The 14,636-nt window shown below is 36.6% G+C and overlaps 1 protein-coding gene across 4 annotated transcripts in view; it reads right to left on the bottom strand.

Annotated features, from left to right (window-relative positions):
* Ehbp1 (Eps15 homology domain containing protein-binding protein 1) overlaps window positions 1-14,636 on the bottom strand; it is a 524,539-nt gene that overhangs the window by 286,851 nt on the left and 223,052 nt on the right. For 3 of the 4 annotated variants that reach the window (XM_090376583.1, XM_090376584.1, XM_090376586.1), the window contains exons 11-12: window positions 13,640-13,853; window positions 7,551-7,595 (exon numbers count right to left, since the gene is read on the bottom strand). In XM_090376583.1, coding sequence (XP_090232709.1) covers window positions 7,551-7,595; window positions 13,640-13,853 — 259 coding nt within the window. The remainder of the gene's footprint in view (window positions 1-7,550; window positions 7,596-13,639; window positions 13,854-14,636) is intronic. The other variant, XM_090376585.1, reaches the window with a different exon arrangement.

Below are 14,636 nucleotides of genomic sequence, written 5' to 3'. Positions count from 1 at the left end.
CAAGCTTATGCAGCATCAGCCAGATAAAAAAAAAAAACAAAAAAAACTTCCACTTCACCCTTCTGGTCGTTCGAAATACCTGTCCAGCTAAAGACAAATTTCCGGATGTCTATCCTCCATCTGTCTTTCCTCAATTCGAATTTATGCCCTCTCAGGTGATTATTCTGAGCAAGAGGCAGAATCCCATCAGCACTGAGCATGCTCAAACCATTCAAGGCTTTATACACCTCTATCAGATCACCTTGCTGGTGCCTAGTCTCCAGACTGTAATTTGCAAGACTTAAGCTTTTCTTCGTAAGAGCAACCCATTGTTCCATTCACTATTCTTGTTGCCCTTCTCTGTACTTGTTCCAGCAGCTCTACATCCTTCTTAAAACGAGGCCTCCAGACCTGTATACAGTACTCTAGGTGTGGCCTGACCATTGCCTTATACAAGGGAATAATCACCTCCACATCCCTGCTAGAAAAATTCCTGTATATCATTGATAACACACCATGAGCTACTCTTGCAACATGTCTGCACTGCTCAGAAAACTTCATATCTGCCTGCACAATTACCCCCAGGTCCCTTTCATTCTCTACCACTGTTAGTGTAGTACCACACAGTTTTTAAGTTGCTCTGGGGTTGTTGTTTCCCATATGTAGTACTTTACATTTGTCAATGTTAAACTTCATTTGCCACCTCTCAGCCCATCTGCTCAACCTTTCCAGATCCTGTTGCTGCAGCATAGCGTCGGTAGTGCCCTTAACAACTCTGCCAACTTTTGTATCGTCTGCAAACTTGGACATTAACCTTGATATGCCATCATCAATATTATTTATAAATACAGAAAACAATAATGGACCCAACACTGAACTCTGAGGGACTCCACTAATAACATTAGTCCATGATGAGCAGTGTCCATTTATTACCACTCTCTGTCTTCTCCCCCTCAACCACCCCTTTATCCATAGCAGCAATTTGCCTCCAATGCCACACTGCTCCAATTTGTGCAGCAGTCTTCCATGTGCAACAGTATCAAAAGCCTTTCTAAGATCCAAGTATATAATATCAAAGTTATTCACTGCATCCAGTTCTTTTGTGACTGCATCATAGTATCCAATCAAATTGGTTAGGCAAGACTTCCGCTTAACAAAACCATGCTGTGTCCAAGCTATAACTGAAGTCTTGTCTAGATGATCCTGCAGTGCTTCTTTAACCAGTGCCTCCATTAATTTTCCTGGAACAGAAGTTAAACTCACAGGTCTATAATTCTTCCTCTTGTTCAGATTGTGCACCAAAGGGGGTATAAATTCAAATTGAGGAAACAGTTGTAGAATAGATGTGTGAAAATTGATAGCTTAGATAAAGTCAAGGAAAAACTGGACAAATGTTCGGAGCAAATGGATGGGTGAAATGGGAAGTTTTTTTTTTTTTTTTTTTTGGCTGATGCTGTATAAGCTTACTTTCTTGCAACATATGCCACTACTAATGCTAATATAATGATCTCAGAGAAGCATTTGTTAGAAAAGGCTATTGAGGTTATAGGAGAGCAAGGTTCCAGGGTAGGATGGTATCAAACCACTGTAAATGTTAAGGTTAGCTTCACTGGAGTAAGAACATCTCCTTGTACTGGAAAAGGGCTGTCTTCTCAATCACCAAAGGCGGTGCTAAAGAGGAACTGGGTTACAGTCTTATGAGTTTGACTTTTGTGGTAGGGAAGATCACAGAGTCTACACTTAAAGATGTGGTTTAGGACCATCTCAACAAAAATGGTATCCTCAATATATCACAGCATGGATTTATGAAGTGGAAGGAGGTCATGCCGACCAACCTGGTAAATTATGAAGTCATCAAACAGTAGGATTCAAAAAGCAATTTTAACATTATAGTAACATTATCATTGATTTTAGTAAAGGATTTTTTTTATTGTCCCTTATGAAAGCCTGCTACATAGGAACAAAACTGGGGTTATGGTAAGAATGTATGCTGGATTGCAAGCTGGCTAAAAGAAAGGAGACAGAGGGGGGGTGCCATAAATGATCAGTTTTCAGGGTGGGCCAGTGTAATAAGAGGAGTCACTCAAGAATTAGTGTTGGATTTACTCTTCTTTCTAATTTTCATAAATATTGACAAGGGTATCCAAAGGGAAGATATCAAAGTTTTTTGACGATTTGAAGTTGGGAAGGGTGAAAAAAATTAAGGTGGTGAAACAATTTGAACCAGGTCATGTTGCTTAAGACTCAGATTGGTTGCATATATCATCTGATCTAAAATATTATTTATTTAATATGAAATATTATTTAATATGTATGTGTTTTGTATGGCTTTGCAGTGTTGCCAGGCATAGTCTTGTATGTGCAGTGCATATATAATTAATAAATATATTAATTATATATAATATATTATATATTATATATTAATTATATATTAATTATATATTAATTATATATAAATCAAGATGGAAACTAAAGTTTAATGCCTCTAAGATTATATAGAAGGTAGAGAGAAAGAAGCTAAAGGTGATTCAGGACGAAAAACTTTATCAGGTGTTGCGAATCAATCAGACATTAAATTTTCCAAGCACTGTAAAGGAGCCAGAGAGGCACGTGGCATATATTCTGGTCATGATATACAGTACTTCTGCTAATAGGAAGAAGGATGTGATTATCCCTCTATACAAGACTGCATTTGAACATTTTAGGTGCAATCTCCAGACTTGAATACAGGTCTGGAGGTTGCACCTACAGGTCCGGTCATGGCTATGCTGTTAAATATATCCCCCTAAGAGTCATGCAAAGTTACTCAAATCAGGACAGATTTGCAAACACACATACACATTCTGTGTCCTAATTCATGGCGTTTTTTCTGCATGGTCCAAAAGACTGTTACATAGTGAATTACCTCACACTTTTTTCATATCAATGAAAACAGATATCAGGTGCTCTTATTTTAGGGAAGCATTTCAGGTAGATGTTATGTTTCCAATCTATTAAATGGTCCAATGTAGACTTGTTCTCTTATGAGCTGCCTGGAATTCTAGAGAGGAGGGTATCTGCTAAATACCATATAAGATGAGCAATGACCTTCTTTCAGGATTTTGCACAAACAGCCAGTCAGAGTTAATTGGAAATTCTGGGACCTTTCATGGATTAGTGAAGGCAAGGATTATGGCCTTGAACCAGGAATGTGGAAACTGTTCTCAAGAAAAATGTTACATAGCAGATCACCTCTCTTCCTGTTACACTATAAGAGAAGGTGATCTACAGATTTTGGTGAAAGCTGTTTAATAATTTCATAATGGATGTCATCCAATCCAATATCATTCTGTACAGAATGGATAAAAAAACAACAGTTTTAAACTCTTGTATGGTAAATGGCCAACTGTAATACTAAAACTCCTTGGATGAAAAATTTAGTGCCTGTTAAATTTACTGCCAGTTACATGCCATTCTGGGAAGTATAATGTACAGAAAATGTATGATGTTAGAAAATGTTTCTCCCAAGATTATCAGCAATTTCACTTGAATCACCAACAGAATCATTAAAATCTTGAAGCAATGAAAGGTTATTCTTTTCATTTTGTGGATTTTGTTCCAGACAGCCTCAGGGCAGATTGACTGGGTAATAGAGGATGTAAAGTGTAGCAAGATCTCTTTTGCTCTGAAATTGAATATAACATACTTTTCGGGCAATGAAATTACATGTGGTGGAATATCGTTAGAATATGTCCATTCCCCAGAGCCTTGTTTTGGATCCTTTTTGCTGATGCATTCTACTTTCCACCATAGTTTTGGAAGGGGGAAACCATATAGTTGTTTCAGGAATAAACTGCAGCTGAATATTTTCTCTGATATCTTTTATCAATGCATCACTGATAGGCTCCTGACTGACTATAATGATGTCTGACTCTGCCAAATATTGGAAGATATGCCAGTCAGTTTGATGAATCTTCCACTATGATAATCTAAAAGGGTGACAGAATTAGATAAAAAGATCACCATTTGAAAACATTTGGGTACTAATGACAAAAAATATATTAGATCCCATATCTGAAAGGGAGAGATCATCACTGCCTGTGAGCATATGTTCTATAATATGTCCCTGTCATTAATGTGAGTATTACCCTATAGGATGCTGTGTCCATTTAAATCCTTTAGTAATAAGATGTTAATAAGACTATGTATATAAAGTGCTTAGCATCATAATACACAGCCATTTCTGAATAAACAGAAAATTTTTAAGGTGGCATCGTTTTAGGTTATATCTCATATTGTGAATGCCTTCACAACGTTATACTTCATAACTGTTTTTGCCATCATTGCATCACTTGGGTACCTACCCACTCACTGACGAAGGGCCAAATAGCCCTGAAACAGTGCTGTCTGGGTGGTGGTACCTATCTGAGAATAAGTAACACTAGTCTTCTCCTTAGGTGAAGCGTTACTTATTCGAAGTAGTGCAATATCATGGCAACTCGTTGTGAAGGCATTCACAATATGAGATATAACCTAAAACGATGCCACCTTAAAAATTTTCTGTTTATTCAGAAATGGCTGTGTATTATGATGCTAAGCACTTTATATACATAGTCTAAATTTGTTCGCAGCTTGAGGCTCTAGCCCTAAATGCGCCTTAGTCTAAATACATCATACACCATCAGGCATCTCTCATATTGTGGAGTTATACTTCATAACTGTTTTTGCCATCATTGCATCACTTGGGTACCTACCCACTCACTGACGAAGGGCCAAATAGCCCTGAAACAGTGCTGTCTGGGTGGTGGTACCTATCTGAGAATAAGTAACACTAGTCTTCTCCTTAGGTGAAGCGTTACTTATTCGAAGTAGTGCAATATCATGGCAACTCGTTGTGAAGGCATTCACAATATGAGATATAACCTAAAACGATGCCACCTTAAAAATTTTCTGTTTATTCAGAAATGGCTGTGTATTATGATGCTAAGCACTTTATATACATAGTCTAAATTTGTTCGCAGCTTGAGGCTCTAGCCCTAAATGCGCCTTAGATGTTAATAAGATTAAAATCCATCTGGGGTGGGGTTAATTCTATGTAAATAAAGCGGAAATGAGGTCTAGCTGGCCATATGGAGAGCAACTCCTACATGAGAGGTATAATCACTAATTCTACATTAACAGTTTTTTCACCCCAGGGTCTCACATCTGGAGAGTATGGGCTTGGCACACCCAGGATCCTGAGCTGGATATCATCATTCTTCTCTTTCCTGGTGATTCCCTTCTCTCTCTCTCAGAATTTTTTTTTTGGCTACTACAGCATAAGCCTCATGCACCATATGGCTAATAATAATAATAATAACATATGATAGTAATGTTATGCAATGATAAGGATCTTCATTTGCCACAAAATATGTCTCCTACAAGCAAAAGCAAACTGGTTCTTATTTTTGTGGGAGATTTTGATGTAATTTTCTCATATTTTGTTGAATGAGTTAAAGAGGAACCTGTGTTTTCAGGTTCCTCCTTAACTCTGATTCCATTTTTTTCTGTGATATCTATGATGTTAAAATTTTCTGTTGTTTTTCTTTACCACAAGGTTTTTGATAGAGGTGGAACATTAGGAGTGGCAGCTAACTCAGCTTCTTGTGCAGGTTTTTGAGATCTCAATAAATAGTAAAAAACAGAAGTGAATGGCTCTTTAGGTGGAATAGTCAATTCAATTTGTGGACTGATAGAACATTTACAGCAATCTTTTCATCACAAGTATGTAGCCTTATTACTATTTATTATTTTATTGCCTTCTTTTGACTACTGGTATAATATGCTCAGTTCTGCTTTAAATAACAATTTCTTCTTCTTTACACGACTAGTATTTGAAAGTATGAAGGGTTCTCTCCCTGGCAGTTAACACATCAATTTGAGTTGATCATTCTTTGATTTTGTAGTCTTTTGCACCACATGCAAGAACACTACAACAGAATGTATGTGTATCCCACCAAATATTGGCACTTAAAATCTTGGAGAATTCGGTAAATATGGCTGTACTATGGAATAGTGAAGATATCCAACTGTGATAGGCTTAAGAGACATCTGTGAACTAAAAGGATGAGGTTTTAAATGGAAATTAGATTCCCATACCTATGTAAAAATATACATTTTGCTGCTGCCATTTCTTGAGCTTCCAGTTCAGATTTTCTTCTCAGACACTTCAAGACTGCATTCTGACATAATCTCTCATGTTCAGTTTAGTATCTTGTATGGTATTACTGTGAATCACATAAGTTGATTGGCTCTGTGATTCATGTACCTCATCAGAAGTACATGAATTACATAGCTAATCTTGGTGAGGAGTTTTGTTTGTATAATTAGTCTACCCACACTGCACCAGAAGAAAGATATAATTGTTGGACAATTATTAAACACTTTGCCTGGGACTTTCACACATTGCCATTCAATGAAACAACATCAGGTTACAAAAGATTACCTTGTTGACACTGCAGACAGACACAAATTTTAACTTGCTTCAATGCACTCCATTTTGTTTCTGCGATTGTTGGGAATAGGTAGTGTCTGTTTATGTATATGATGATGATTCACTAAATGGTTCACAATTTCCAGATGTCACTATAAGAATACATGGCTGCATTACAAATGACAGACATACAGCTTTCATTTAATGTTTGTTACTCAAAACAGTATTTACAGCTACAGCTTTGATTTTCTTTTTTCAGATTTAGAGGACAGTTTCTGAGCTAATGCAGGACTATGTGAACCACAAAATATAATGGTGGGAGAGGGGATATGAAAAGCCTAAGTAGTTTAATCACTTTGCCTGCTAAACCACAGGAGCATATTTGATTTTTTTTCTCTACTGTAAATTGCTTGCGATGAGATGAGCAGGTGGATTCTTGACCGAGAATGAGGATAGTGTGGGAAAGCTAAATATATTACACATTGTTTCAAAATTACAGTTAAGTGTGGTGTGTTTATATATTTATTTTATTTTTTGAACATCAGCAGCCCTTATCTATAAAGAGCCCTACATATGGTGACTATTCCCATTACTTCAGTGTGGTATGTCGATTTTAATCATTTTATTAGATAAGTCACACAAAATATGAATGAACTATACGATCCAGTTACCATTTTAATGGCCTAATCTATGTAGAAATTAAACAGACACAAGCATAAAGTTTCAGAGACTGTTGTTATTGACTGCACACACGCACGCATGCACACAGACACAAATTCCCATTTCTTGTATTGTAATAACTGGCAAATGTCCTTAGCCTTTTTTTTTTTTTTTTTTTTAATTAATAGTCCAGCATTACTATATGCTGGAAAGAACACCATTCATCTAAATCAGCATGAATAATGTTGATACACTCTACAAACTCATTGACTCTTTTACCTCAGGAAAAAAGTGTGCACAGTGAGAATATGAATTTATGTTTTAAGGTATCATCATTTAGATAATATCCTTGAAACTTCGAATTCAATGCAAAAAAAAAAAAAAAAAACAAAACTGTAAAAACAAATTTGAGCAAAAGGAAAAAAACAAATTTAAACAAAAAGAAAAAACAAAAACTTACCAAACTGTCTTTTAAACTGGTGGAAACTGAAATGTCGAATGTTACCTAGTAAACAAAATAGGCTACAATACATATAAACATGCAACATGCAAAATAATAAACTGAAATTACACACTTATTGTTATCGACATGCATTTAAACTAAAAATAAGTTATTCGCATGCACACAAGTTATTCTTCAGGTGCAAATGCTATGCTTTTTGATGATTATTAATGATGCAAGGAACAAGAGGAAATATTAAAAACTCTTACTGGAATTAACTTCCAGTTAGTGTTTTAGAAATTTAAAGGTTAAGTAAAATCTCATGTGCCTTCGCTTAGTAAAGGCACATGATGCAAGAAAGCAAGATTATATAGCATCAACCAAAAAAACAAATCTTCTAATTTCATCCATCCACTCACTCCAAATTTTTTTAGTTCTGCCTTGAATCTATTTAGGCTATCAAGTTTTACAACGACAAATGGAAGTTTGTACCAGCAAACAACCACACGCTGGCTAAAAGGCAAACTTCCACACATCTATCCTACAACTGTCTTTCGTCAATTTGAATTTATGCCCTCTCAGGCGATTATTCTGAGCAAGAGGAAGAATCCTATCAGCACTGGGTATGCTCAAACCATTCAAGGCTTTATACACCACAATCAGATCACCTCGCAGGGCCTAGTCTCCAGATACTGTAATTTGCAAAATTCAAGCCTTTTCTTTTTAATTTGCAAAATTTAAGCCTTTTCTTTTTAATTTGCAAAATTTAAGCCCTTTGTTGTTCCATTCACTAATATTGGTGCCCTTCTCTGCACTTGCTCCAGCAGCTCTACGTCCTTCCTAAAATGAGGCCTCCAGACCTTTATACAGTACTCAAGGTGTGGCCTGACCACTGCCTTATACAAGGGGATAATCACCTCCTTATCCCTGCTAGAAAAATTCCTGTATATCATTGACAAGACATCATGAGCTACTCTTGCAGACTCTCTGCACTGCTCAGAAAACTTCACATTTGCCTGCACAATTACCCCCAGGTCTTTGTCTACCACTGTCAGTGTAGTACCATAGAGTTTATATGTTACTCTGGGGTTACTGCTTCCCATATGCAGTACTTTACATTTGTCAATGTTAAACTTCGGTTGCCACCTCTCAACCCATCTGCTCAACTTTTCTAGATCCTGCAGCAGCAGTGTACTGCCATTAGTGTCATTAACAACCCTGCCAACCTTTATATCGTCTGCAAACTTGGACAATAAGCCTGATATACCACCATCAGTATCATTAATAAATACAGAGAATAACAATGGACCCAACACTGAACCCCGAGGGACTCCACTAATAACATTAGTCCACAAAGAGCAGTGTCCATTAATTACCACTCTCTGTCTTCTCCCACTCAACCATCCCTTTATCCATAGCAACAATTTGCCTCCAATGCCACACTGCTCCAATTTGTGCAGCAGTCTTCCATGTGCAACAGTATCAAAAGCCTTTCTAAGATCCAAATATACGATATCAAAGTTATTCCCTGCATCCAGTTCCTTTGTGAACACATCATAGCATCTAATCAAAGTGGTCAGGCAAGACTTCCCCTTAAAAAAAACCATGCTGTGTCCTAGCTATAACTGAAGTCTTGTCTAGATGATCCTGCAGTGCTTCTTTAACCAGTGCATCCATTAATTTCCCTGGAACAGAAGTTAAACTAACAGGTCTGTAATTACTTATGTCATCCTTTGATCCTCCTTTGTGAATTGGGGTCACATTTGCACATCTCCAGTCCATGGTTACCTCCCCTGAGTCCAAAGAAGCTCTCATAATTATGGCTAAGGGTTTGCTTACTTCCTTTGCTGCCTCCTTTAATATAACTCTATAGATCCCATTCACCCCAGGTGCCTTTCTTATGTTTATCTTCAACAATTTCTCCTCCACTTTGCTCTCAGTTATTACAAAATCATCTAACTCACTGCCAGAGTTAATTCACCTCTAGCATTCCCCCTCCCTGAATAACTCCTCATGTGTGAATGTAGATGCAAAATATTCATTTCGTTTGTTAGCTACCAGAGCAGGATCATCAACAGTTGAACTATTGATATCCAGTGGACCAATCTGATTCATCCCCTTCCTTCTATAGTTTACATACATAAAGAACTCTTTGCTGTTTTCCTTTGCAACTTATCTTTGATAACAAAGATAAATGCACACTACTGATCAGCATGGTGAAAGGTACTCTGAACCTGGATATCAGATGATGTTCAAGTGTCCAAAAGTCACTTGAACATCAGTTGTGAGAAGCAAAATCATGTTACATGCTTTTCCAATTTGATGTAGGTTTTGGTAAGGAGAATATTTAGTTTGGTTTGGTTTCTTATGGCACACTGACAACTTGGCCATGATGTGCCAGGTTGAAAATTAAATGCATAAAAATTATAGGTAACCTAAATGTATGTTATCATGTCAATGTATACAAACCAAAAATTTGGGTAAATAGCACTAAAAACAGCAAAATAAGAATGTATCTTGTATGTATAAAAAATGCACTCACATATACACCGATGAGCCAAAACATTATGACCAGCGAGCCATTATGTAAATCAAAGCAACTGCAGGTTAACTACGGCACATTTGTGGGTCGCGACACAGTATAAAAAAAAACACCTGATAATGAGCTCCGTTAATCAGTGTTACTTTTGTTCTTCACATGGGAAAGGCAGTGGACTTAAGCGAGTTTGACAAAGGCCAAATTGTAATGGCTAGATGACTGGGTCAGAGCATATCTGAAACGGCACGGCTGGTGGGGTGCTCATGGTCAGCCATGGTTAGTACCTACCAAAAGTGGTCTGAGGAGGGAGGAACCCATGAACCGCCAGTGAGGTGTTGGACGACCATGGCTCATCAATGCTCGAGGTGAGCTAAGACCCTCCTAGATGGTATATGGCAATAGAAGGGCGACTGTGGCGCAACTCGCCAGTAATTGGAATGCTGTTGACGGGAGTAATGTGTCACAACACATAGTACATTGAACCCTGCTGAAAATGGGGATGTATAGCCACAGGCTGCTCCGAGTGCCTACGGTTCACAGGCGACAGCACCTACAATGGGCATGCAAGCATCGAAACTGGATGCTTGAGTGATTGGAAGAAGGTCGTCCAGTCTGATGAATCACATTTCCTGTTACACCATGTGGATGGCCGGGTATGTGTGCGTCATTTACCTGGGGAAGTGATGGTGCCTGGATGCACTGTGGGACGAAAACAAGCCGATGGCAGTGGTGTCATGCTTTGGACGATTTTTGCCCTGCTGGGATACCCTGGGCCCAGTCATCCATGTGCCAGGCAGTCTGACGTTTACCACCTACTTAAATATCATTGCTGACCAGGTACACCCTTTTACAGCAACGGTCTTTCCCTCTGGCGGTGCCATCTTTCAGCAGGAGGGGAGAAAACCATGAAGTGTGCCATGTTACACTGCCCAGATTGTTCGGGACTGGTTTGCTCAACATGAGGAAGACTTCAAGGTATTGCCCTGGCCTCCAAATTCCCCAGACATCAATCCCATCGAGCAACTGTGGTTTGTGTTGGAACAGCAACTCTGATCTGCAGTGTCTCAACCATGCATCTTACAGGAGTTAAAGGATCTGCCTGTTACCTGTTGGTACCAGATACCACAAGACACATTTAGAAATCTTGTAGTGTCCATGCCTTGCCGGATACGAGCTGTTTTGGCTGCACATTGAGGATCAACATCATATTAGGTAGGTGGTCATAATGTTTTGGCTCATGGTGTATTTGTATGGGTTTACATGCTGCAAAAACTGAAAAATTTCTGCTACCTTGTCAAAAAAAAAAAAAGTGAGACTAAGGCTCAGTCATAAGATTAAACCTGCCAAAACACATGCATAACTGAGATTTGGACATTCTGCTGATTTCAATGGGGCTAGGAATCTAATAGAAGTAAATATCAAATTGAGATTACAAAAGATAACCTTGCCTTTTTTGTACTTCTGGCAAAACTGGATGAGAATTATATTGTTTATAAGACCTGCAATTAACTTAAGAATCTGTGCATATAGTACATTTCTAGAAGAGGCAGGTTTGTATGTGATGAAGGCTAATTCTATAGTGTGCAACTATAGTATGTTTGCACGTGTAAGGAATTTGCATTGGTTTTTTGACACCAATAGAAGTGACTCTTGAACAAAATGAATTCTATTGTCTCTTCAAATTGTTTGGGATAAAATCGAGAGAGAGAGAAGTAAGTTTCATATGTCTTGGATCATTTATACTCAGATCCACAAACCCAATGAATTTTTGAACTTTGGAGTCAGTTTGCTTCTATTTTACCCTGGAGGGTAGAGCATTTCCCTGCCAGATAAACGGTTATGCTATGTGGAGGCAGACGCAGTGTACCTTGTGATCAAATGGTAAAGTGTTAGGAATAATAGATGGGAGGGAAGAACCTAGTAAATTTCTTAACTACCAGCAAAGCTCCCAAAGTGAATTTGCATTATCAACTTTTTTTGTAATGATTTCTTACCAGCGAAGCCCCAGATAGCTAATTATGTTTAATACAAATTTAAAAAAAAAGGAAACAATTTTTTTTTGTTCAAATAAGAGTATTTAATTCATGGCCAAAAGTCACTTGAACAGAAAATTGCTCAGTACCTGGGGCTTCACTGGTAAGAAATCATTACAATCATTACAAAAAAAGTTGGTAATGCAAATTCACTTTGGCAAACTTTGCTGGTAGTGTCAACAATTCATTTTTGTCCTTGAGTTATTTCTCTACTCAGTGCACCGAATCTTTCAAGGCACCAGTAAATTCAGACATTAATTCAATGATTTCATAAACTCATTTCTCAGGACAGGGTTCTACTAATTTGGTATAAACATTCATTAATTTTCTTCAATTGACTAATAGTTGCTTGTCACGAGAAGATTTTTCTTCAGTAAGAAGGATGCCATTACACTGTAACCTCTCTTATGATTGAAAAATAATCACATTGACAAAAATATAGAATGCTGGGATTAATGGTTATAATATCAATAATTTCATGGTCTACTCATGATGTTATTTCAAAACAGGCGATGAAATAATTTGATAACAGATGCTTCTCTGCATTATATTTTTCTACCTTGCTATCCTGGGGATTTATTATCCCTTCCACTGATAGTGACAGGCTTGGACTTATGCTTGCATCAAAAACAACCCTGTTATCCACAAGTCAACCAAAAATGTTTTTAAGCGAATAACACACACATTTGTTATTCATTAAAAACTCCAAGGCACTGCTATTACTAGTTTCAAAGCTAAACGGTTCCTCATCAGATAGCAGATGGCTTCAATTAACAAACAAACTTGTACTGAAAGCTCAATAATGTCTAAATGAGCATCAAAGTGGTGTTGGAAGAAAAACTTTCAATCAAAAATGTAATGAAAAATTATGTAAATATTAAACCCCTAGTACCCAGCAAGGTACTAGTGTTGGCTCACTATAGCAATTAAGTAAAGGAATAGGATTATATTTCAACCTAAGTGCTGATATGACTGTAACACTTCATTGCATTATATTTTTCTCTCCTGCTTTCAATGAAGTTTTTCTTCCAAACACCACCACATGGCTGTCCACTTAGAATTGATACTTTATTTATCTTTTGATACAAGCATGCTAAATGAAGACACCTACTATTTGATGAGGTGACAAATTAGTTCTGAAAACTGTCACAACAGTACTTCTGAGTATTTAACAAATAACAGATTTTCCTGTTTAAGTGATAATAGTAATTTTAGGTTAACTCATGGATCCTAAGCCTAGTGGATGGAACAAAGATTCCACAAGATAGAAGAACAGAAAAATATAATGTGAAGTGCCCATTATCAGATTAGTTCTAATTCCTTTGAGAGAACTTAACTTGTGTACCATATAATGCATGGACTCTCTTCACACAGGCACATATCATTCTGATTAGATAAGAAAGCTTGTGTAGATACAGATAGTGAGAAGCAATGGCAGTCTTCTATCAAAAAATATATATAAATCCAAAAAAATAAATCCAACTTTTAAATTGGTGGTTACAATTTTCAAATGTAAAAGATTATAATATATTTACCTTTTGCTAGAGGTACATTACAAACAGACTTATCTTTTGAAGTCTTATCAATGTTTGCCTGATTTTGCTCATTTGCTTTAGCAATGGCAGAAGTGCTGCTGCTATTTATAAGAGAATTTAATGAACATGAAGCCATAGGACTATCTCCTAAGTCAGGTCTATTAATACCTTGTCTAGCTTCTGCAAGAATTTTTCTTGCTCTTTGCCATAATTCCTATATACAAAAACAAACAAACAAAAATATAAATGTTTACATTTAGAAAGCTCTATTACACTAAAAAAAGATTAGCAATACAAAAGAAATGGTGTAAAATTAATTCCTATCCATGCAATATTTTTAGAATAGATAGTACAAATTGTATTAGACTTTATCAAAAATGCATCAAGCACCAGTATAATAAGTATAATAAATCAAGGAGTTAGACAGGGATGTAGCTTGTCACCAACGTTGTTTAACATATATATATCGAGGATATGATATGTAAATGGAAAGAGGAAATTAATACAGGGATATATTTAAATACAAAGAATAGGATTAATACACTGTTATTCGCAGATGATCAAGTAATTATTCAAGATAGTGAAGATAATTTACAAAGAGCAGTATTTAAATTAAACAAAATAACAGAAGAATATAAAGTTAAAATATCAACAATGAAAACTAGAACAATGGCTTTTAAGGGTAAAATACAGTGAGAACAAAAATAGTTATAGACAATAAAATATTAGAACAAGTAAAACATTTTAAATATCTAGGATGTGATATAACATATGATGTCGAAGAAGATATGAACCAAAAATTGGCGAAATTTCAAAATATATGTGGAACAATAAAAAGAACTCTGGCTAAGAAAACAAGGAAAGAAACACAATTGAAATTTTACAAAGGAATGGCAATACCAATATGGCAATATGGTTCTGAAACATGAATACCGAAACAAAGAGATATTAATAGAATACAAGCTGCAGAAATGAAATTTTTAGGATATGTTAAAGG

The sequence above is a fragment of the Mastigoproctus giganteus genome, chromosome 6 (genome assembly GCF_048544385.1).
Source record: "Mastigoproctus giganteus isolate SK-2022 chromosome 6, ASM4854438v1, whole genome shotgun sequence".
NCBI lineage: Eukaryota > Metazoa > Arthropoda > Arachnida > Uropygi > Thelyphonidae > Mastigoproctus > Mastigoproctus giganteus.
Note: the sequence above shows the minus strand (reverse complement) of the source record. Positions and strands in the feature narration are given on the sequence as shown.